Source organism: Triticum urartu, chromosome 4A, assembly GCF_056163025.1.
Source record: "Triticum urartu cultivar PI428250 chromosome 4A, HENAU_Tu73, whole genome shotgun sequence".
NCBI classification, from domain to species: Eukaryota; Viridiplantae; Streptophyta; class Magnoliopsida; order Poales; family Poaceae; genus Triticum; species Triticum urartu.
Window position 1 is genome coordinate 94,153,074 of NC_141876.1, and position 22,017 is coordinate 94,175,090.

At 40.5% G+C, this 22,017-nt stretch overlaps 1 protein-coding gene and 4 long non-coding RNA genes across 5 annotated transcripts; all 5 read right to left on the reverse strand.

Moving 5' to 3' along the window:
• Window positions 1–3,954: 3,954 nt before the first annotated feature.
• On the reverse strand, window positions 3,955–5,047 carry LOC147974932 (uncharacterized). Its single transcript, XR_015600430.1, has 2 exons — window positions 4,748–5,047; window positions 3,955–4,665 (listed from the first exon to the last, which is right to left on the reverse strand). It is a non-coding gene; the product is annotated as an uncharacterized LOC147974932 (long non-coding RNA).
• A 1,444-nt stretch (window positions 5,048–6,491) lies between these two features.
• On the reverse strand, window positions 6,492–7,583 carry LOC147974933 (uncharacterized). Its single transcript, XR_015600431.1, has 2 exons — window positions 7,284–7,583; window positions 6,492–7,201 (listed from the first exon to the last, which is right to left on the reverse strand). It is a non-coding gene; the product is annotated as an uncharacterized LOC147974933 (long non-coding RNA).
• A 1,443-nt stretch (window positions 7,584–9,026) lies between these two features.
• LOC147974934 (uncharacterized) lies at window positions 9,027–10,119 on the reverse strand. Its single transcript, XR_015600432.1, has 2 exons — window positions 9,820–10,119; window positions 9,027–9,737 (listed from the first exon to the last, which is right to left on the reverse strand). It is a non-coding gene; the product is annotated as an uncharacterized LOC147974934 (long non-coding RNA).
• Window positions 10,120–11,564: 1,445 nt separating this feature from the next.
• On the reverse strand, window positions 11,565–12,656 carry LOC147974935 (uncharacterized). Its single transcript, XR_015600433.1, has 2 exons — window positions 12,357–12,656; window positions 11,565–12,274 (listed from the first exon to the last, which is right to left on the reverse strand). It is a non-coding gene; the product is annotated as an uncharacterized LOC147974935 (long non-coding RNA).
• A 1,444-nt stretch (window positions 12,657–14,100) lies between these two features.
• Window positions 14,101–19,447, reverse strand: LOC125550774 (putative magnesium transporter NIPA4). The gene is made up of 9 exons (XM_048713862.2): window positions 19,115–19,447; window positions 17,675–17,731; window positions 16,906–16,996; window positions 16,650–16,810; window positions 16,423–16,550; window positions 16,172–16,309; window positions 15,499–15,591; window positions 14,893–14,998; window positions 14,101–14,810 (listed from the first exon to the last, which is right to left on the reverse strand). The coding sequence occupies exons 1-9, from the start codon at window positions 19,269–19,271 to the stop codon at window positions 14,620–14,622; spliced, it is 1,122 nt and encodes a 373-aa protein (XP_048569819.1). The 5' UTR covers window positions 19,272–19,447; the 3' UTR covers window positions 14,101–14,619.
• Between the last annotated feature and the right edge of the window lie 2,570 nt (window positions 19,448–22,017).

A 22,017-nucleotide genomic window follows, 5' to 3' on the forward strand; every position in this document is an offset into this window, starting at 1 on the left:
TCCGCAGTTAAAGGCCATTGTACCCGACACGAAGAGTTTACCGGGCGTCCCCTCCGCCTTTGACTTCATGTCGGCGGCGCCATTGCGGCTTCCACAGTTCGCCCCTTATTTCTGAGCGTGTACATGGTGGCTGGGGCCAGGCCGCTCAGCTTCCCGCACCGGTTGTCTTCTTCGAAGCACTTGCATATACGAATGGGGCGAATGTGTTCCATTATGTCCGGCCTCCATGCATTTTGAGGTTTAGAGCAACTACAGCCAACAACCCCCACCCCCACCCCCACCTCCCATTTCCTCGTAAAAGTCGGGCGGACAACATGGACACCACCCAGACTCAAAAAAGCAGCCTAATTGGTCTCGTCAAAATCAACTCATATGTTCGGGTTGTCCTGACACCCCTCAAACTCAGTTCATATATACGAAAGTTCATAGCAGCACTGTGATCTGAAAAGTTACTTCAGTCGAATTTAGCTGAAAAATGGATACAAATTCGGAACCCTCTCAATAGACAATATACATGTTTATCCGTACAAATTCTGGGTCCAGCCGTTCTTCTACATCCCTCTTTATGTGCGTACGGTGCATCTTTACCGGTATGTTCAATAGCAATTCAGTTCATATGAAACATTCATTTAAGCATTTTTGATTATTTGTCCATGACTGCAAAATTTTCATGATTAGTTCAACATACATTTCTTTTGTTATACCGAAAAAGGCTTACGCCCCGTTTTATATATAAAGCAAAGATCAACATCTCCGAAACAAACACACGCCCACACCACACACACCCAAGGCAGGATACAAAAGTGCTGAGCACAACAACACCACCCCTAGCACACTACCACGAAGAGATGAAGCCGCATACAGCGAACCGTGGACTCCAAGGCGGCGCCTTCCGGAAGGATACGACACCGGAGTGCCGCCACCGCCAGATCCAAGGATCAGAGTTTCCCCCGGAGCCGCACGACGGGCGGTGAGAGCCGCGACGACGCCTTCAAGAAGGGAGCAAGCTTCGCCGTCGCCGGTCCATCCGAAGATAGAGCAGGTTTTCACCCCGGTCTACACTCACCGTCACCGACCGCTACACCTCGGCAACCACGCCGCCCACACGGCCATGATCACCGGGCAGCGCCAAGACACGGGCTCTGCCCAAGAGCACCGTGCACCGCCACCAGGGCCGCCGCCCCGGCATCCAAGACCTTGAAACCACCACACCCGAGACCCGCCGCTACCCCAACCAAAGAGACGAGCAGAAAAGGAGACGCCTTTGCACCCCTGGCCCACCCCAGCGTCGAGACCCAATAGGTCGGCCAACACTGGCATCCATCGACCCATCCTGCAGCCCGGAGCGCGAGACGAGATCGGTCCTGCAACACCGTGGGGCGGGGACGGAGTCAGTCCTGCTGCACCGTGCGCGAGCCGAGCTCGGTCTTGCGGCACTGTGCACGAGACGACCTCGGTCCTGCTGCACCAGGTGCGAGACGAGCGATGGACCGCAGCTAGGAAAGGGCCAGCCCTTCGAAGGGAGTAACGAACGAGCGCCGAGGACATGGAGTGAAGGCCGAACGGTCTGATTGCAAACAAGCCGACGCCGGAGAAGCCGTCCGCCGCCGCAAGCAGATCCGCCAAGCCACCATGGTGCCGCCACGACACCGGGAGTCCACCACCGCCGGACCTCCACATGTCGCCGCCCACGGCCGGAGCAACGGCCACGCCCGGCCGCTGCCCTACCCGCGTCGCCCGGCGCGCTCATAGCGCCGGAGCCGCCGGGCACGCACCACCGCCGCCACACGCCGCCGACCGACCCCCACCACCAGATCCGGCTGGATCCAGCAAGGGGCCAACCGCGCGCCACCTCCCGAGACGGGAGCGCCGCAGCGGCCCCGCCACGCACGAGCCCCAGGGCACCGGCGCACCGCCACCAGCCGGCCGCCCTGCGAGCCCGCCGCCGAGCCGCCGGACCCCGCGAAGACCAACGCCGCAGCTCGAGGAGACCGCCCCGCGCCGGTGTCCCACGAACAGGGGGGAGAAGGGCCCCGCTGCCGCCGCGCCCCCCGGGCTTTGCCCGACGGAGCTCGCCGGCGACAACAGGAGGGAGGGTAGGAAGGAGGGTTCGAGGCTGCAGAGGAATGGATCCCCCCCGGCGCGCGCGGGCGCGCCGCGAGGGGGTTGGTGGGGGAGGGGGGAGCAGGGCAAGCCTGGAGGCGCTCGCCCGGTGGCCGGCGGCGGCGGAAGCAGGCGAGGAGGCCGGCGGCGGCGGGGGAGGAACCCTAGCGGGGGAGGAGCTCCTTCCACCGTCAAGTGACTCTCATTAATCAATATGCTCACTGTATTGTTTTCTCACATTGAAAATCTAATATATACTCATTCTATACATATATCAAGCTACAAGTCGTACTCATGTTTTACCTGCTGCTGCATCAGTACCTAACAATACATAAATTATGTTGTTCATACCAATCACATAATCATATCTACCAATCTGGATTTTTCACATTTTTGTAACATCACACTTCTTGCATTTCAAAATTACTAAAAGGGTTGTGCGTGCTTTGCTGCGCCGTTCGTGTTGTTGGGTTTCTTAAAAAAAATCACTTTGTTTCAAAATATAAGGTGTATTATTTTTTTAAAAAGTCAAACATTGTAAGTTTGATCAAATTTATAGAGAAATCTATCAAAATCCATAATATCAAATCGGTATTTTTAGATTCAACCCGAAATGAATTTCCATACATTTTTTTGTTCAATATTGTGGATGTTGATATTTTTGCTCTGAACTTGATCAAAGTTAAAGAAATTTGATTTTCTTAAAACCTAACACCCCTTATATTTTATAAGGGATGGAAATTTAGTTTGACGGGTAGGGGAGATGATAGAGTGTGTTTTATTTTTATTTATAATGCGGTGATTTGGTGGGCCTTTCGTGGTGTGATTCTGTGTTATCCACTAACCAACCTATATTAAACTGGGGAAATTTTCGTGTTGGTTGTTGCATGTACTATATTGATGCTACAATATCACATGGTGGCGCTTATTTTTTTTCTAGGTTGTAGGAGGGTGCGTGGGATTGATATGTTTTTATAGGTTGTTTGCTGTTGAGGCCTCATTCTGTTTGAAGGATTTTTGTAGGAAAAACATAGGAATAAGGATTCCGAAGGAAATTTTTCTATATATGCATTCGGTTTGTAGGAAATGCGTACAGGAATTCCATAGGAATACTACTCATTTCCCGTGTTTTGGAAGGAAACTACACATCCACTCAAAGCTCATTTTGTGCGTAGGAACGAGGCAAGTCAAATCCTTAGGATGGCAAGTGTCATCCTATCAAATTCCTATACTACTCCTAATTCCTAAGTTTTGATTTCCTCCAAACCGAATGAGGCCTGATTGATTTAAAAAATCCTTGGCCCAATAAAAAATGTAAACCAAATCAAAATTGAATATCTCGATTGAATGAAAGAGCTTTAAATGTTAGGAACATAGTGAACTAATAGAATTGAATGGGAGAGCTTAAAAAATTGTTGACCTGGTCAAAATCGGATGACCCAATATGAAGCCATACAAATTTGAGAGCATAATTTATAGTATAAAATAATTGAATGATGGAGCTTTGAGAAATTGTTGAGCCGGTCAAAATCGGGTGATCAAATTCTAATTGAAGACCTCAATTAAATGTAGGCTCTTTAAAACTATGAAGCTTAGTGTTATAGAGTATTAAGCCTACATATATCTCAAATACACTCTCTTAAGAACTAATCTCACTGAGATAGCAGTATACTTGCTGTAAAAACATTGACTTAATATTTCTCTATAAGAACACTTTATTTGCTTTCGTTTTTCTCTCATGCACAGCTTGTTGCTTTAATCAAATTAACTGAATTACATTTTCAAGACGAGGAAAAAAAATGGCATAACGCAGTGACCCATCCTCACGAAATATTTATGCAGACATGCAAATTAGGTTCGCCAATTGTCTACCAAAAAATATGAATTGATAATTACACAGATAACAATTGGCACCAAACTGGGCAGCAATTTATGAGATAGGTACAAGAAAAAAATGAGGTTTGTTTTTCCTATATAACATCTTCCTAGAATCAGATAAGCCCAAATTGCAGCATAACTGCTTGACTGTCTAAAAATGAAAAAAAAAGGTATAATAATAAATGGTGCCACTGTATGTAAGTACACTTCATCCGGTTTTCCAGAACTGGTTGGTATTCCCGAGTAACCATCCCTTGACTGACCTCATGTTTGACATCATCCCTCGTTTTCTCCTTATAAAAGGTGAAATTGTAATCCAGGAAGGAGCAAGGATAATACTATCAACTTGTAATTTCCATAACCGCATTCTATCCAACAGCAAAGATGAGATAAAACCTCCAAGTTCAGTTCCTCATCAACCAATCCTGCCTGAAACTGTGCACGGCAAACTTTGCTAAGAGGTTCCTAGCACATATGGGCAAAGGAATGTCCATCAGGCAATATTCAAGTCTTTGTATCTAAGAGGAAGCTCTTGCATTAGGTAGTGATTATCAGCCTTGGGGAGTGACAGTGGCAAGGTCTCCTCATCCACACAATCTTGATATTTTAGTGGAAGAACCTCAATGGCAAATGCAGTCTGACTAGCATGCTTTGAGCGTCGTGTAGACAAAGTCGGCCCAGTACCTATTCAGCACAAAATCCCATTAGACCTTGTGAGATTCTGTTTATAATGAAGATGCGTAAAATGGCTAAACTCATGACATACTGTCATTCATGTCCTTCGTCTTGTGAAGGAGAAATGTTCCAGAAAGGATGGTCACAAAACCACACATTTCCGTGACAATCTGTGTTGGATTTTGCCGATCCCAATCCTGCATGTCAATGAGCTACGAGCTGAGGAGAAAATTCTGGCATGATGTAGGTATCTTTCTATGAGAGTAACAGCATCAATGAAAAAATAAGGTATGTTGATCAAGATAAAAAGCACAAGTCATCAGACATAAATAACAACCACAGCAACATTGCGTCGTAATGGGTATGCAACTAGAACTTAAAGCACCCCAACATCCATAAATATCAAAATTACTAAAAGGGTTGTGCGTGCTTTGCTGCGCCGTTCGTGTTGTTGGGTTTCTTAAAAAAATCACTTTGTTTCAAAATATAAGGTGTATTATTTTTTTAAAAAGTCAAACATTGTAAGTTTGATCAAATTTATAGAGAAATCTATCAAAATCCATAATATCAAATCGGTATTTTTAGATTCAACCCGAAATGAATTTCCATACATTTTTTTGTTCAATATTGTGGATGTTGATATTTTTGCTCTGAACTTGATCAAAGTTAAAGAAATTTGATTTTCTTAAAACCTAACACCCCTTATATTTTATAAGGGATGGAAATTTAGTTTGACGGGTAGGGGAGATGATAGAGTGTGTTTTATTTTTATTTATAATGCGGTGATTTGGTGGGCCTTTCGTGGTGTGATTCTGTGTTATCCACTAACCAACCTATATTAAACTGGGGAAATTTTCGTGTTGGTTGTTGCATGTACTATATTGATGCTACAATATCACATGGTGGCGCTTATTTTTTTTCTAGGTTGTAGGAGGGTGCGTGGGATTGATATGTTTTTATAGGTTGTTTGCTGTTGAGGCCTCATTCTGTTTGAAGGATTTTTGTAGGAAAAACATAGGAATAAGGATTCCGAAGGAAATTTTTCTATATATGCATTCGGTTTGTAGGAAATGCGTACAGGAATTCCATAGGAATACTACTCATTTCCCGTGTTTTGGAAGGAAACTACACATCCACTCAAAGCTCATTTTGTGCGTAGGAACGAGGCAAGTCAAATCCTTAGGATGGCAAGTGTCATCCTATCAAATTCCTATACTACTCCTAATTCCTAAGTTTTGATTTCCTCCAAACCGAATGAGGCCTGATTGATTTAAAAAATCCTTGGCCCAATAAAAAATGTAAACCAAATCAAAATTGAATATCTCGATTGAATGAAAGAGCTTTAAATGTTAGGAACATAGTGAACTAATAGAATTGAATGGGAGAGCTTAAAAAATTGTTGACCTGGTCAAAATCGGATGACCCAATATGAAGCCATACAAATTTGAGAGCATAATTTATAGTATAAAATAATTGAATGATGGAGCTTTGAGAAATTGTTGAGCCGGTCAAAATCGGGTGATCAAATTCTAATTGAAGACCTCAATTAAATGTAGGCTCTTTAAAACTATGAAGCTTAGTGTTATAGAGTATTAAGCCTACATATATCTCAAATACACTCTCTTAAGAACTAATCTCACTGAGATAGCAGTATACTTGCTGTAAAAACATTGACTTAATATTTCTCTATAAGAACACTTTATTTGCTTTCGTTTTTCTCTCATGCACAGCTTGTTGCTTTAATCAAATTAACTGAATTACATTTTCAAGACGAGGAAAAAAAATGGCATAACGCAGTGACCCATCCTCACGAAATATTTATGCAGACATGCAAATTAGGTTCGCCAATTGTCTACCAAAAAATATGAATTGATAATTACACAGATAACAATTGGCACCAAACTGGGCAGCAATTTATGAGATAGGTACAAGAAAAAAATGAGGTTTGTTTTTCCTATATAACATCTTCCTAGAATCAGATAAGCCCAAATTGCAGCATAACTGCTTGACTGTCTAAAAATGAAAAAAAAGGTATAATAATAAATGGTGCCACTGTATGTAAGTACACTTCATCCGGTTTTCCAGAACTGGTTGGTATTCCCGAGTAACCATCCCTTGACTGACCTCATGTTTGACATCATCCCTCGTTTTCTCCTTATAAAAGGTGAAATTGTAATCCAGGAAGGAGCAAGGATAATACTATCAACTTGTAATTTCCATAACCGCATTCTATCCAACAGCAAAGATGAGATAAAACCTCCAAGTTCAGTTCCTCATCAACCAATCCTGCCTGAAACTGTGCACGGCAAACTTTGCTAAGAGGTTCCTAGCACATATGGGCAAAGGAATGTCCATCAGGCAATATTCAAGTCTTTGTATCTAAGAGGAAGCTCTTGCATTAGGTAGTGATTATCAGCCTTGGGGAGTGACAGTGGCAAGGTCTCCTCATCCACACAATCTTGATATTTTAGTGGAAGAACCTCAATGGCAAATGCAGTCTGACTAGCATGCTTTGAGCGTCGTGTAGACAAAGTCGGCCCAGTACCTATTCAGCACAAAATCCCATTAGACCTTGTGAGATTCTGTTTATAATGAAGATGCGTAAAATGGCTAAACTCATGACATACTGTCATTCATGTCCTTCGTCTTGTGAAGGAGAAATGTTCCAGAAAGGATGGTCACAAAACCACACATTTCCGTGACAATCTGTGTTGGATTTTGCCGATCCCAATCCTGCATGTCAATGAGCTACGAGCTGAGGAGAAAATTCTGGCATGATGTAGGTATCTTTCTATGAGAGTAACAGCATCAATGAAAAAATAAGGTATGTTGATCAAGATAAAAAGCACAAGTCATCAGACATAAATAACAACCACAGCAACATTGCGTCGTAATGGGTATGCAACTAGAACTTAAAGCACCCCAACATCCATAAATATCAAAATTACTAAAAGGGTTGTGCGTGCTTTGCTGCCGTTCGTGTTGTTGGGTTTCTTAAAAAAAATCACTTTGTTTCAAAATATAAGGTGTATTATTTTTTTAAAAAGTCAAACATTGTAAGTTTGATCAAATTTATAGAGAAATCTATCAAAATCCATAATATCAAATCGGTATTTTTAGATTCAACCCGAAATGAATTTCCATACATTTTTTTGTTCAATATTGTGGATGTTGATATTTTTGCTCTGAACTTGATCAAAGTTAAAGAAATTTGATTTTCTTAAAACCTAACACCCCTTATATTTTATAAGGGATGGAAATTTAGTTTGACGGGTAGGGGAGATGATAGAGTGTGTTTTATTTTTATTTATAATGCGGTGATTTGGTGGGCCTTTCGTGGTGTGATTCTGTGTTATCCACTAACCAACCTATATTAAACTGGGGAAATTTTCGTGTTGGTTGTTGCATGTACTATATTGATGCTACAATATCACATGGTGGCGCTTATTTTTTTTCTAGGTTGTAGGAGGGTGCGTGGGATTGATATGTTTTTATAGGTTGTTTGCTGTTGAGGCCTCATTCTGTTTGAAGGATTTTTGTAGGAAAAACATAGGAATAAGGATTCCGAAGGAAATTTTTCTATATATGCATTCGGTTTGTAGGAAATGCGTACAGGAATTCCATAGGAATACTACTCATTTCCCGTGTTTTGGAAGGAAACTACACATCCACTCAAAGCTCATTTTGTGCGTAGGAACGAGGCAAGTCAAATCCTTAGGATGGCAAGTGTCATCCTATCAAATTCCTATACTACTCCTAATTCCTAAGTTTTGATTTCCTCCAAACCGAATGAGGCCTGATTGATTTAAAAAATCCTTGGCCCAATAAAAAATGTAAACCAAATCAAAATTGAATATCTCGATTGAATGAAAGAGCTTTAAATGTTAGGAACATAGTGAACTAATAGAATTGAATGGGAGAGCTTAAAAAATTGTTGACCTGGTCAAAATCGGATGACCCAATATGAAGCCATACAAATTTGAGAGCATAATTTATAGTATAAAATAATTGAATGATGGAGCTTTGAGAAATTGTTGAGCCGGTCAAAATCGGGTGATCAAATTCTAATTGAAGACCTCAATTAAATGTAGGCTCTTTAAAACTATGAAGCTTAGTGTTATAGAGTATTAAGCCTACATATATCTCAAATACACTCTCTTAAGAACTAATCTCACTGAGATAGCAGTATACTTGCTGTAAAAACATTGACTTAATATTTCTCTATAAGAACACTTTATTTGCTTTCGTTTTTCTCTCATGCACAGCTTGTTGCTTTAATCAAATTAACTGAATTACATTTTCAAGACGAGGAAAAAAAATGGCATAACGCAGTGACCCATCCTCACAAAATATTTATGCAGACATGCAAATTAGGTTCGCCAATTGTCTACCAAAAAATATGAATTGATAATTACACAGATAACAATTGGCACCAAACTGGGCAGCAATTTATGAGATAGGTACAAGAAAAAAATGAGGTTTGTTTTTCCTATATAACATCTTCCTAGAATCAGATAAGCCCAAATTGCAGCATAACTGCTTGACTGTCTAAAAATGAAAAAAAAAGGTATAATAATAAATGGTGCCACTGTATGTAAGTACACTTCATCCGGTTTTCCAGAACTGGTTGGTATTCCCGAGTAACCATCCCTTGACTGACCTCATGTTTGACATCATCCCTCGTTTTCTCCTTATAAAAGGTGAAATTGTAATCCAGGAAGGAGCAAGGATAATACTATCAACTTGTAATTTCCATAACCGCATTCTATCCAACAGCAAAGATGAGATAAAACCTCCAAGTTCAGTTCCTCATCAACCAATCCTGCCTGAAACTGTGCACGGCAAACTTTGCTAAGAGGTTCCTAGCACATATGGGCAAAGGAATGTCCATCAGGCAATATTCAAGTCTTTGTATCTAAGAGGAAGCTCTTGCATTAGGTAGTGATTATCAGCCTTGGGGAGTGACAGTGGCAAGGTCTCCTCATCCACACAATCTTGATATTTTAGTGGAAGAACCTCAATGGCAAATGCAGTCTGACTAGCATGCTTTGAGCGTCGTGTAGACAAAGTCGGCCCAGTACCTATTCAGCACAAAATCCCATTAGACCTTGTGAGATTCTGTTTATAATGAAGATGCGTAAAATGGCTAAACTCATGACATACTGTCATTCATGTCCTTCGTCTTGTGAAGGAGAAATGTTCCAGAAAGGATGGTCACAAAACCACACATTTCCGTGACAATCTGTGTTGGATTTTGCCGATCCCAATCCTGCATGTCAATGAGCTACGAGCTGAGGAGAAAATTCTGGCATGATGTAGGTATCTTTCTATGAGAGTAACAGCATCAATGAAAAAATAAGGTATGTTGATCAAGATAAAAAGCACAAGTCATCAGACATAAATAACAACCACAGCAACATTGCGTCGTAATGGGTATGCAACTAGAACTTAAAGCACCCCAACATCCATAAATATCAAAATTACTAAAAGGGTTGTGCGTGCTTTGCTGCGCCGTTCGTGTTGTTGGGTTTCTTAAAAAAAATCACTTTGTTTCAAAATATAAGGTGTATTATTTTTTTAAAAAGTCAAACATTGTAAGTTTGATCAAATTTATAGAGAAATCTATCAAAATCCATAATATCAAATCGGTATTTTTAGATTCAACCCGAAATGAATTTCCATACATTTTTTTGTTCAATATTGTGGATGTTGATATTTTTGCTCTGAACTTGATCAAAGTTAAAGAAATTTGATTTTCTTAAAACCTAACACCCCTTATATTTTATAAGGGATGGAAATTTAGTTTGACGGGTAGGGGAGATGATAGAGTGTGTTTTATTTTTATTTATAATGCGGTGATTTGGTGGGCCTTTCGTGGTGTGATTCTGTGTTATCCACTAACCAACCTATATTAAACTGGGGAAATTTTCGTGTTGGTTGTTGCATGTACTATATTGATGCTACAATATCACATGGTGGCGCTTATTTTTTTTCTAGGTTGTAGGAGGGTGCGTGGGATTGATATGTTTTTATAGGTTGTTTGCTGTTGAGGCCTCATTCTGTTTGAGGGATTTTTGTAGGAAAAACATAGGAATAAGGATTCCGAAGGAAATTTTTCTATATATGCATTCGGTTTGTAGGAAATGCGTACAGGAATTCCATAGGAATACTACTCATTTCCCGTGTTTTGGAAGGAAACTACACATCCACTCAAAGCTCATTTTGTGCGTAGGAACGAGGCAAGTCAAATCCTTAGGATGGCAAGTGTCATCCTATCAAATTCCTATACTACTCCTAATTCCTAAGTTTTGATTTCCTCCAAACCGAATGAGGCCTGATTGATTTAAAAAATCCTTGGCCCAATAAAAAATGTAAACCAAATCAAAATTGAATATCTCGATTGAATGAAAGAGCTTTAAATGTTAGGAACATAGTGAACTAATAGAATTGAATGGGAGAGCTTAAAAAATTGTTGACCTGGTCAAAATCGGATGACCCAATATGAAGCCATACAAATTTGAGAGCATAATTTATAGTATAAAATAATTGAATGATGGAGCTTTGAGAAATTGTTGAGCCGGTCAAAATCGGGTGATCAAATTCTAATTGAAGACCTCAATTAAATGTAGGCTCTTTAAAACTATGAAGCTTAGTGTTATAGAGTATTAAGCCTACATATATCTCAAATACACTCTCTTAAGAACTAATCTCACTGAGATAGCAGTATACTTGCTGTAAAAACATTGACTTAATATTTCTCTATAAGAACACTTTATTTGCTTTCGTTTTTCTCTCATGCACAGCTTGTTGCTTTAATCAAATTAACTGAATTACATTTTCAAGACGAGGAAAAAAAATGGCATAACGCAGTGACCCATCCTCACGAAATATTTATGCAGACATGCAAATTAGGTTCGCCAATTGTCTACCAAAAAATATGAATTGATAATTACACAGATAACAATTGGCACCAAACTGGGCAGCAATTTATGAGATAGGTACAAGAAAAAAATGAGGTTTGTTTTTCCTATATAACATCTTCCTAGAATCAGATAAGCCCAAATTGCAGCATAACTGCTTGACTGTCTAAAAATGAAAAAAAAGGTATAATAATAAATGGTGCCACTGTATGTAAGTACACTTCATCCGGTTTTCCAGAACTGGTTGGTATTCCCGAGTAACCATCCCTTGACTGACCTCATGTTTGACATCATCCCTCGTTTTCTCCTTATAAAAGGTGAAATTGTAATCCAGGAAGGAGCAAGGATAATACTATCAACTTGTAATTTCCATAACCGCATTCTATCCAACAGCAAAGATGAGATAAAACCTCCAAGTTCAGTTCCTCATCAACCAATCCTGCCTGAAACTGTGCACGGCAAACTTTGCTAAGAGGTTCCTAGCACATATGGGCAAAGGAATGTCCATCAGGCAATATTCAAGTCTTTGTATCTAAGAGGAAGCTCTTGCATTAGGTAGTGATTATCAGCCTTGGGGAGTGACAGTGGCAAGGTCTCCTCATCCACACAATCTTGATATTTTAGTGGAAGAACCTCAATGGCAAATGCAGTCTGACTAGCATGCTTTGAGCGTCGTGTAGACAAAGTCGGCCCAGTACCTATTCAGCACAAAATCCCATTAGACCTTGTGAGATTCTGTTTATAATGAAGATGCGTAAAATGGCTAAACTCATGACATACTGTCATTCATGTCCTTCGTCTTGTGAAGGAGAAATGTTCCAGAAAGGATGGTCACAAAACCACACATTTCCGTGACAATCTGTGTTGGATTTTGCCGATCCCAATCCTGCATGTCAATGAGCTACGAGCTGAGGAGAAAATTCTGGCATGATGTAGGTATCTTTCTATGAGAGTAACAGCATCAATGAAAAAATAAGGTATGTTGATCAAGATAAAAAGCACAAGTCATCAGACATAAATAACAACCACAGCAACATTGCGTCGTAATGGGTATGCAACTAGAACTTAAAGCACCCCAACATCCATAAATATCAAAATTACTAAAAGGGTTGTGCGTGCTTTGCTGCGCCGTTCGTGTTGTTGGGTTTCTTAAAAAAATCACTTTGTTTCAAAATATAAGGTGTATTATTTTTTTAAAAAGTCAAACATTGTAAGTTTGATCAAATTTATAGAGAAATCTATCAAAATCCATAATATCAAATCGGTATTTTTAGATTCAACCCGAAATGAATTTCCATACATTTTTTTGTTCAATATTGTGGATGTTGATATTTTTGCTCTGAACTTGATCAAAGTTAAAGAAATTTGATTTTCTTAAAACCTAACACCCCTTATATTTTATAAGGGATGGAAATTTAGTTTGACGGGTAGGGGAGATGATAGAGTGTGTTTTATTTTTATTTATAATGCGGTGATTTGGTGGGCCTTTCGTGGTGTGATTCTGTGTTATCCACTAACCAACCTATATTAAACTGGGGAAATTTTCGTGTTGGTTGTTGCATGTACTATATTGATGCTACAATATCACATGGTGGCGCTTATTTTTTTTCTAGGTTGTAGGAGGGTGCGTGGGATTGATATGTTTTTATAGGTTGTTTGCTGTTGAGGCCTCATTCTGTTTGAAGGATTTTTGTAGGAAAAACATAGGAATAAGGATTCCGAAGGAAATTTTTCTATATATGCATTCGGTTTGTAGGAAATGCGTACAGGAATTCCATAGGAATACTACTCATTTCCCGTGTTTTGGAAGGAAACTACACATCCACTCAAAGCTCATTTTGTGCGTAGGAACGAGGCAAGTCAAATCCTTAGGATGGCAAGTGTCATCCTATCAAATTCCTATACTACTCCTAATTCCTAAGTTTTGATTTCCTCCAAACCGAATGAGGCCTGATTGATTTAAAAAATCCTTGGCCCAATAAAAAATGTAAACCAAATCAAAATTGAATATCTCGATTGAATGAAAGAGCTTTAAATGTTAGGAACATAGTGAACTAATAGAATTGAATGGGAGAGCTTAAAAAATTGTTGACCTGGTCAAAATCGGATGACCCAATATGAAGCCATACAAATTTGAGAGCATAATTTATAGTATAAAATAATTGAATGATGGAGCTTTGAGAAATTGTTGAGCCGGTCAAAATCGGGTGATCAAATTCTAATTGAAGACCTCAATTAAATGTAGGCTCTTTAAAACTATGAAGCTTAGTGTTATAGAGTATTAAGCCTACATATATCTCAAATACACTCTCTTAAGAACTAATCTCACTGAGATAGCAGTATACTTGCTGTAAAAACATTGACTTAATATTTCTCTATAAGAACACTTTATTTGCTTTCGTTTTTCTCTCATGCACAGCTTGTTGCTTTAATCAAATTAACTGAATTACATTTTCAAGACGAGGAAAAAAAATGGCATAACGCAGTGACCCATCCTCACGAAATATTTATGCAGACATGCAAATTAGGTTCGCCAATTGTCTACCAAAAAATATGAATTGATAATTACACAGATAACAATTGGCACCAAACTGGGCAGCAATTTATGAGATAGGTACAAGAAAAAAATGAGGTTTGTTTTTCCTATATAACATCTTCCTAGAATCAGATAAGCCCAAATTGCAGCATAACTGCTTGACTGTCTAAAAATGAAAAAAAAGGTATAATAATAAATGGTGCCACTGTATGTAAGTACACTTCATCCGGTTTTCCAGAACTGGTTGGTATTCCCGAGTAACCATCCCTTGACTGACCTCATGTTTGACATCATCCCTCGTTTTCTCCTTATAAAAGGTGAAATTGTAATCCAGGAAGGAGCAAGGATAATACTATCAACTTGTAATTTCCATAACCGCATTCTATCCAACAGCAAAGATGAGATAAAACCTCCAAGTTCAGTTCCTCATCAACCAATCCTGCCTGAAACTGTGCACGGCAAACTTTGCTAAGAGGTTCCTAGCACATATGGGCAAAGGAATGTCCATCAGGCAATATTCAAGTCTTTGTATCTAAGAGGAAGCTCTTGCATTAGGTAGTGATTATCAGCCTTGGGGAGTGACAGTGGCAAGGTCTCCTCATCCACACAATCTTGATATTTTAGTGGAAGAACCTCAATGGCAAATGCAGTCTGACTAGCATGCTTTGAGCGTCGTGTAGACAAAGTCGGCCCAGTACCTATTCAGCACAAAATCCCATTAGACCTTGTGAGATTCTGTTTATAATGAAGATGCGTAAAATGGCTAAACTCATGACATACTGTCATTCATGTCCTTCGTCTTGTGAAGGAGAAATGTTCCAGAAAGGATGGTCACAAAACCACACATTTCCGTGACAATCTGTGTTGGATTTTGCCGATCCCAATCCTGCATGTCAATGAGCTACGAGCTGAGGAGAAAATTCTGGCATGATGTAGGTATCTTTCTATGAGAGTAACAGCATCAATGAAAAAATAAGGTATGTTGATCAAGATAAAAAGCACAAGTCATCAGACATAAATAACAACCACAGCAACATTGCGTCGTAATGGGTATGCAACTAGAACTTAAAGCACCCCAACATCCATAAATATGCAGAGTTAAATATCATAGTGGTCCAATTACAATGGTCATGTGGCTTGCATTCAGGAAAAAGCAATAATCCTAAACTACAATTTCAGTGGCACTATATGCTCAGATGTCCTTGTCATCGTGACTCGTGAGAGCTATTTTCAGGTAAACCTCTAACGGGCCGCTTAGGCACAACTTATAAGAGCAAGACATGAAAGTAGAATCACGCCACAGTCCAGCAGCAATGTTTACAACATTTTACTTTAAGGAAGTTCAGTTGGCAATAAGGGTGCACTGAAAACGATGCAAAATGTTACCTTGAACATTATCACACTGGCTATAATTGTTAGCGAGGTAAACATCACGTAATATATTGGTGAGACAACTGCTGTATTAAAGGTGTCCAATGCCTGCAATTTACAGATGAAATAAAATGTTGTTAGCACCAAACGTGATTTGCTTATGTTAGTGGCTCAACAGAAAGAAATTTGAGTGCCAATAGAAAACATATAATGCCAAAAAGCAGCATGCATTAGAGAGTTGTTAGAACATTCCTTATAACATGAAGCCCAGTTCCATGTCATGTACGAAAAACTTTATTACATATTGAGGAGAATAACTTGCAGAAGGTAATGACCTTTTCTTTGAAGGACCAAATGGTACTACACATTCTACTGTAGATCAACAGAATGAGAGATAGAGATAACTAAAGCTAAAACTACAAGAAAAAATATTCACGCAATTAGCTAGAAGGCCTTCCATATGATAGGCAAAAGGTAAGGTGATGCCCCGTTGGCACCAAATGTGCATGTGGCATCGTGTGGAGAAAATGCCAGAAATAGGCATAGATATTCTCTTGGGTGATGTGATGCACTGTTGAGTTTGCGTGTAACAGAAAACATTTTTGCTCCCTCAAGTTTCCTATCCAGCTTGATGCACCAATGCACAACTCTATGGCATCAATAATAATATAGAAACTGAAACATTTACCTTGTTTAGATAGTTTATCTGGGTGCTTACGCAGGTAGCAACAATTAGAGCAAAAGCCCAAGTCTGAGGATAGAATAATTGGTTCACTCCTGAGAATGTTAACTTCAATGCAATTCCAAGAGCCTTTACACTCATAACCTGTTAAATTCTCACTATCAGATGAAAAATGGGATTCAGTGAAAATCCCATAAAGAATTCTCAAGATGAATTATGCTATAGGCAAGAGTTATCTGTTTGGGGAAAAGGCATACGGTGAGAGATCCTAGAAGAGAACAGACTCCAATGTACACCATGATGTTTGTTTGTCCATGTTGAGGGACAACAAAATATATAAGAACCAGGGCTGCCACCACTACTATAGTCGCATATGAAAGAAAAGCTGACAAAACAAAGAAAACAATATTGAATCCATCTAGCGTGTGAAATATAAATTAAGTTAATAATGGCATTGTCATCGCTATCTTTCAGTTGCAAATACCTGGCTCAGTTGCAAGATCCCAAACTTCCCTTACAGAATCAATATCACGCTCCTGTGGAGCATGAAGTGCAATTGTGATCGATCCGACTACACAAAGAACACAACCAAGTATACCAAATGTGTGCAGTTTCTCCTGTAGAATGGAATGAGCAAGTGCAGCACTGCAAACATTTAGAATGGACTGTTATTTCAGTTTAATAAGCAGCAAGCTAAAGCACATTATTAACAGTTTTCTATGGAACTCCTATGACTGTACCTGATGATTATACTGAGTGCTCCAAGAGGAGTGACAAGAATAGCAGGAGCAAATGCATAAGCAGCAAAATTAGCTATTTCGCCAACAATCACTGTCCATAGGAGACCATGTGAGCAAACATTAGTCAAGTTTCTTTTGGTCAAAAGTATTAGTAACATTTTCCTAAAAAAATGAGTCGGCAACTTTGCTAGCATAAAAAGACACTTAGAAAACTTATAAAACCCTGAAGCCAACTCTGTCAAGTTACACTCAATAAGATTCAATAGATATTTTGAAGGAAAAAATGGATTTCTATTCCCTAAGAACAGCAAACAGCTGAAGTATCACATTCTGATGACAAGATTTCATTTGCTCTCAAGCCACTTTCATGGTCCAATATTGTGTCTAAATATGCTACATCTAGCCAAACCTTATCAAAAACATGTTCTTTTTCCTGCACTAACATCTGCCTCATTACAAATTGTTAGTTTCTCCTATTATAAGTTACAATATCAATCCCAACTCTTAAACACTAAATCATCTTCGTGTGTATCTGCGTCCCTGAGGAAATGGACATCACGACCAATGTGAGGTGACTGTGAGAGCCACCAAAAATCTCATCATGGCCAGGCGTTTAACAAGGAAAAATAACAGTGGGAAAATGATCAGGCAAGACATGCTACGATTGGACGGAAAGCACTGGTCCCGAATATGTGATAAAGCAAATAAAGGAATATATTAAAAATTAGAAAAGTGGCATAGCGTTTAGAAAGAATGGAAAGCGACTTACTTGAAATCATGCCTATCCACCAAAGTGGCTCCACTAAGTAAGAATACCCTCCATAACCTGTTTCATGTAAATAAACACCCTTATTATATTCAGCACTAAAATTTGTAGGAAGTATGATTAAATAATTTATGATACGAAGGATATAGGTGCAATGGTGCATTGGTCAGACTTCATGGTTACTAAACTGAAATCACCAGCAAACTTCGTCGCTAGGAATAACAAAACTATTCAAGTTGTATACCAAATAGTAAGCTGGGAAATTGATCATTTTAACCTGAGTACCCAACAAACTAAATAGCCACACTGATCAACACAACAAGACGATATAAAACACAGGCTGCTCTGAGATTTACTGGTTCCCTTATCATTTTCGGAAAGGGCATGTTTGAGTCATTGTCTCTTTAACAGAATGTGGCAGTAAACCACTTCAATCGTGCAAAAGATCTCAACTAGCCCAGATCTATTCATGATTGAGGAAGCTCTGTGCAAGTAACAACACCAAATTTGATTTGAATCAATCAATCCAACAAAACAGAAATCCAGGTAAAGATCAGTGGCCCCATCAGATAGTTTGACCTGAAAGCTCGTGACAAGACATACTGAAATTTCAATCTAAAACAGCATTCACTCGCAACGAGCCACCGATAATGGACGCCATTCATAAGCATATTTAGCAATGGAAGACGACCGCGGAAGGCCATCCCAGCCCCCCTCCCCCAAAAATCCACTTCCGCAGACTCACTCATCCCAATTCCAACAAGAGAAACTCCAGACATGGAACAAATGCCATCGCAAAAGGTAAAACAAAAGAAAAGAAAAGAAACTTGATCCTGGACTGGATTTTCATGTAAGCTTTCGGACCAAAACAGCACAGCGAAGCAGCGAGAACTTTCAACGACGAAACCAAATGATTGCAGTCTTTTTCACACCGCGGAAAGATAAGAGAATCAAGCCATCCAATTGCAACGGAAAGATGCGAGTCTTCGCTCTGGAGTCTGGACTCAACTGGACTCCCCGCGCGGCCAAATCTACCGCGAAGAACGCGCCCCCCTGTCCGAATTTTACCAGCGTCGACTCCACTCCTCTGTTCTGACCCACGAGAGCAAGAAAAAGTTCCAGCGAAGTTGCAATGATAAGCAAACTCCATTGCTCCGAGGAATCTATTCGATTCAACTGGTCTGGACCGCCAATCTACCGGAGAAGAATAAACCGCGCTGCTCCCTTTTGTTTTTTTATTACCAGAGGCAGATCCCTCCCACCAACCAAGCAAAGAACAGCAACCAAAACCAAACTCCGCTCGATTCCGCTACCCATCACTCCAAATCGGCCGCCCCAATCGACCCCCTCGCCGACCAACCAACCCGCACCGGCGAGATCCAGAGGCCAGAGGAAGCAAGCAAGGCAGCAGTGGGGCCTCAGCCACCGAGTGGCGCAACTCACCTGCGCGGACGCCGGAGTCTGCGGCCCTCCTGAGCCCCATCTTCTTGACGATGAAGCTGGCGCCGATGAAGGCGCTGGACGACACTGCGAGGGCCAGGCCCTTGGCGTTGTCCGACGACATGCCCCCGAACCCGGCTGAAGAGGAGGGCGCCGCCATGTCCTCGCGAGCGCCTACGACCCTGGCTTGCCTCTGCACTCCGCCGCCGGCTCCGCCGTGTCCGCCTACACCGCCGACATGGGGAGCGGTGGGGGAGGAGTCGGAAGCGGGAGGGAAAAGCAAGGCGGAGGAACAAAGTAAGAATTTTAAGGGGAGGGGAGCTTTGTGGTGCGTCGGGGCCCTCGTGGAAGCACCTATTTGTGTTAATGTTTTGTTTAGTTAGGAGTCCTAATCAATTGACTTGGAGAACTTGATTCCTCTTGTCATTATAGGTGGAGTTTTTGTGCTAAGATTGTTTTGTGCAATTTTGAGTGTTGAGAAATATATGGCGCAAACGTTCATAGGAATATCATACTTGTTAGTTTTTACGGACACCGCCAACTTTCATTATGCAATCGCTTATGTAGTAGTGTGATCTCAATCATTATGGATTTGATTGACATGAAAGCGGTTAAAACATAGGGAGCTATTTTTTTGCACCGTTATCCACTTATTAAGTGAATGTAGGATCCAATTAAGGCATCAAATCGTTAGTTGCTATATATATAGTGCTCCATAAAAAATTAATTGTTGGTACCGGTATGTAGATAAACATGTATAGTGATATCATCCAGGAGTACCTCTAGATATAATAGGTATCGGACATTTTTAATACCGATTCATGGCATTTTTTTCAATATTTTGTATATTCATTTTTAAATGTTTAGGTTCCTCGACAACACTTTCGATATCATGAAATTTGGCTTGGATCAGTGAAGGGACTTAGTCTATGGTGGTAGGTGGATTTTTCTAGGCTCCTGGATTGAATGGGTCTTTTCCGTACTTTCATGATAACTTTCACATTTTAAAACATACTTTTTATTGGAATGACATGGAAGAGGCTCGACCTATTAGGAAAAAGCTCGACCCTTTAGTGCTATATATGGCAATTTGGTTGAGGCTAAAACATCCACTACTATGGAATTTTGAGAAGGTAATAAGAGTAAGCATGTGTTCACTTTGCTATCATGACTTTTGGCAAGACATTTTCTCCAATTTGGTTTTATGGAATGATTGTCTTTTTTCTGAAAGCAAGGAATGATTGTCCAAATGCTAAAAAAGTATGAGATGGTTTAGACACCGATAAGCAAATGCTTACCACAAAAACACAACCATTTTCCAAATGTGGAGTAGTAAAGTAGCATGTGAAATCATCAATTACCCAGACCTCGAGGCTCAAAGTGCAAAACTCCTCGAAACTACATGTGACTCGAAATAAATGAGTCCTAGACTGGCCACACACCACGCGGCTTTGCCCACACAAGCAACGTTCTTCCTCACGGAAAAGGAGATGAGCCGTCCATCGCCGCATCGACGGCTCTTGACAGACGCGGCGCATGGGACGAGCTTACGCATGCACCGCGCCGTGTGTGGTGGGGACAGCGAGCTGGGAGCACGTGGAATATGCCCTTGCGGAGGGAAGTGAAGAAATCTGACACGCTGGCGTATTCTTACACTTCTCCGGTGCTCTGTGCTTCAAGCCTTCAACCGCTCTCGTTTCTTTGCGGTTCAACTTTTTTTGCTAACAAATTACAACATCAATTTTATCATGAAAATTATTATGTACTCCCTCCGTTCCTAAATATAAAAAGACTTATATTTAGAAACAGAGGGAGTATAAACATGAGACGACAATACAAAACTTGGTTTGGATTTCCACTGGAGTTGCTCTATGTTCATGTGAAACTCCATATGTTCCAAAATTAGTCCTGAAAAGAGATCTATCGAACTTTTTAGTTCTGGTGGGGTGCCAATCTTTAGCTGACATTTAACTCTGACCAAAAATATTGTTGCTAATGTTTCCAGCGATGAGACATATTGGAGCCCTTTAACAGAAAGTCATCAGGGCGTGGTGAATAGCAAACCATGCCGACATACTTGATATACCCAATGGATCTTTGTTGTGAGGAATACTAAAGGGATAGTTTGATAGTAATTGGAGCAAGTTTACCAGATGTGTCACATGTAGTTGATCATCCTAATATCTGTTAATATGACATTGCAACAATAGAAAAGTAATATATCGATGGCACATGGATCACTATTGATAAAATAATATAAGGGTGCTCCATATTCGCTCCCTGAGCCTACTGGTATGTCTCCAATGTATGTATAATTTTTTATTGTTCCATGCTACTATATTATCCATCTTGGATGTTTTATATGCATTTATATGCTATTTTATATTATTTTTGGGACTAACCTATTAACCTAGAGCCCAGTGTCAGTTTCTGTTTTTTTCTTATTTTTGAGTTTTACAGAAAGGAATATCAAACGGGGCAAATGACCTGAAAATTTATGGTGATTTTTTATGGACCAAAAGAAACCCCTGAAGCAAAAGAGTTGGGCCAGAAGAGTCCCGAGTCAACGACAAGGGTGGAGGGTGCCTCCACCCCCTAGGGCACGCCCCTCTGCCTTGTCACTGACTCGTGGACCCTCCTGATGTGAAACCGACGCCAAAAATTCCTATAAATTCAGAAACCCCCAGAAAGAAACCTAGATCGGGAGTTCCACCGCCGCAAGCCTCTGTAGCCACAAAAACCAATCGGGGCCCGTTCCGGCATCCTGCCGGAGGGGGAAACCATCACCGGGGGCCATCTTCATCATCCCGATGCTCTCCATGACGAGGAGGGAGTAGTTCACCCTCGGGGCTGAGGGTATGTACCAGTAGCTATGTGTTTGATCTCTCTCTCTCTCTCTCTCTCCC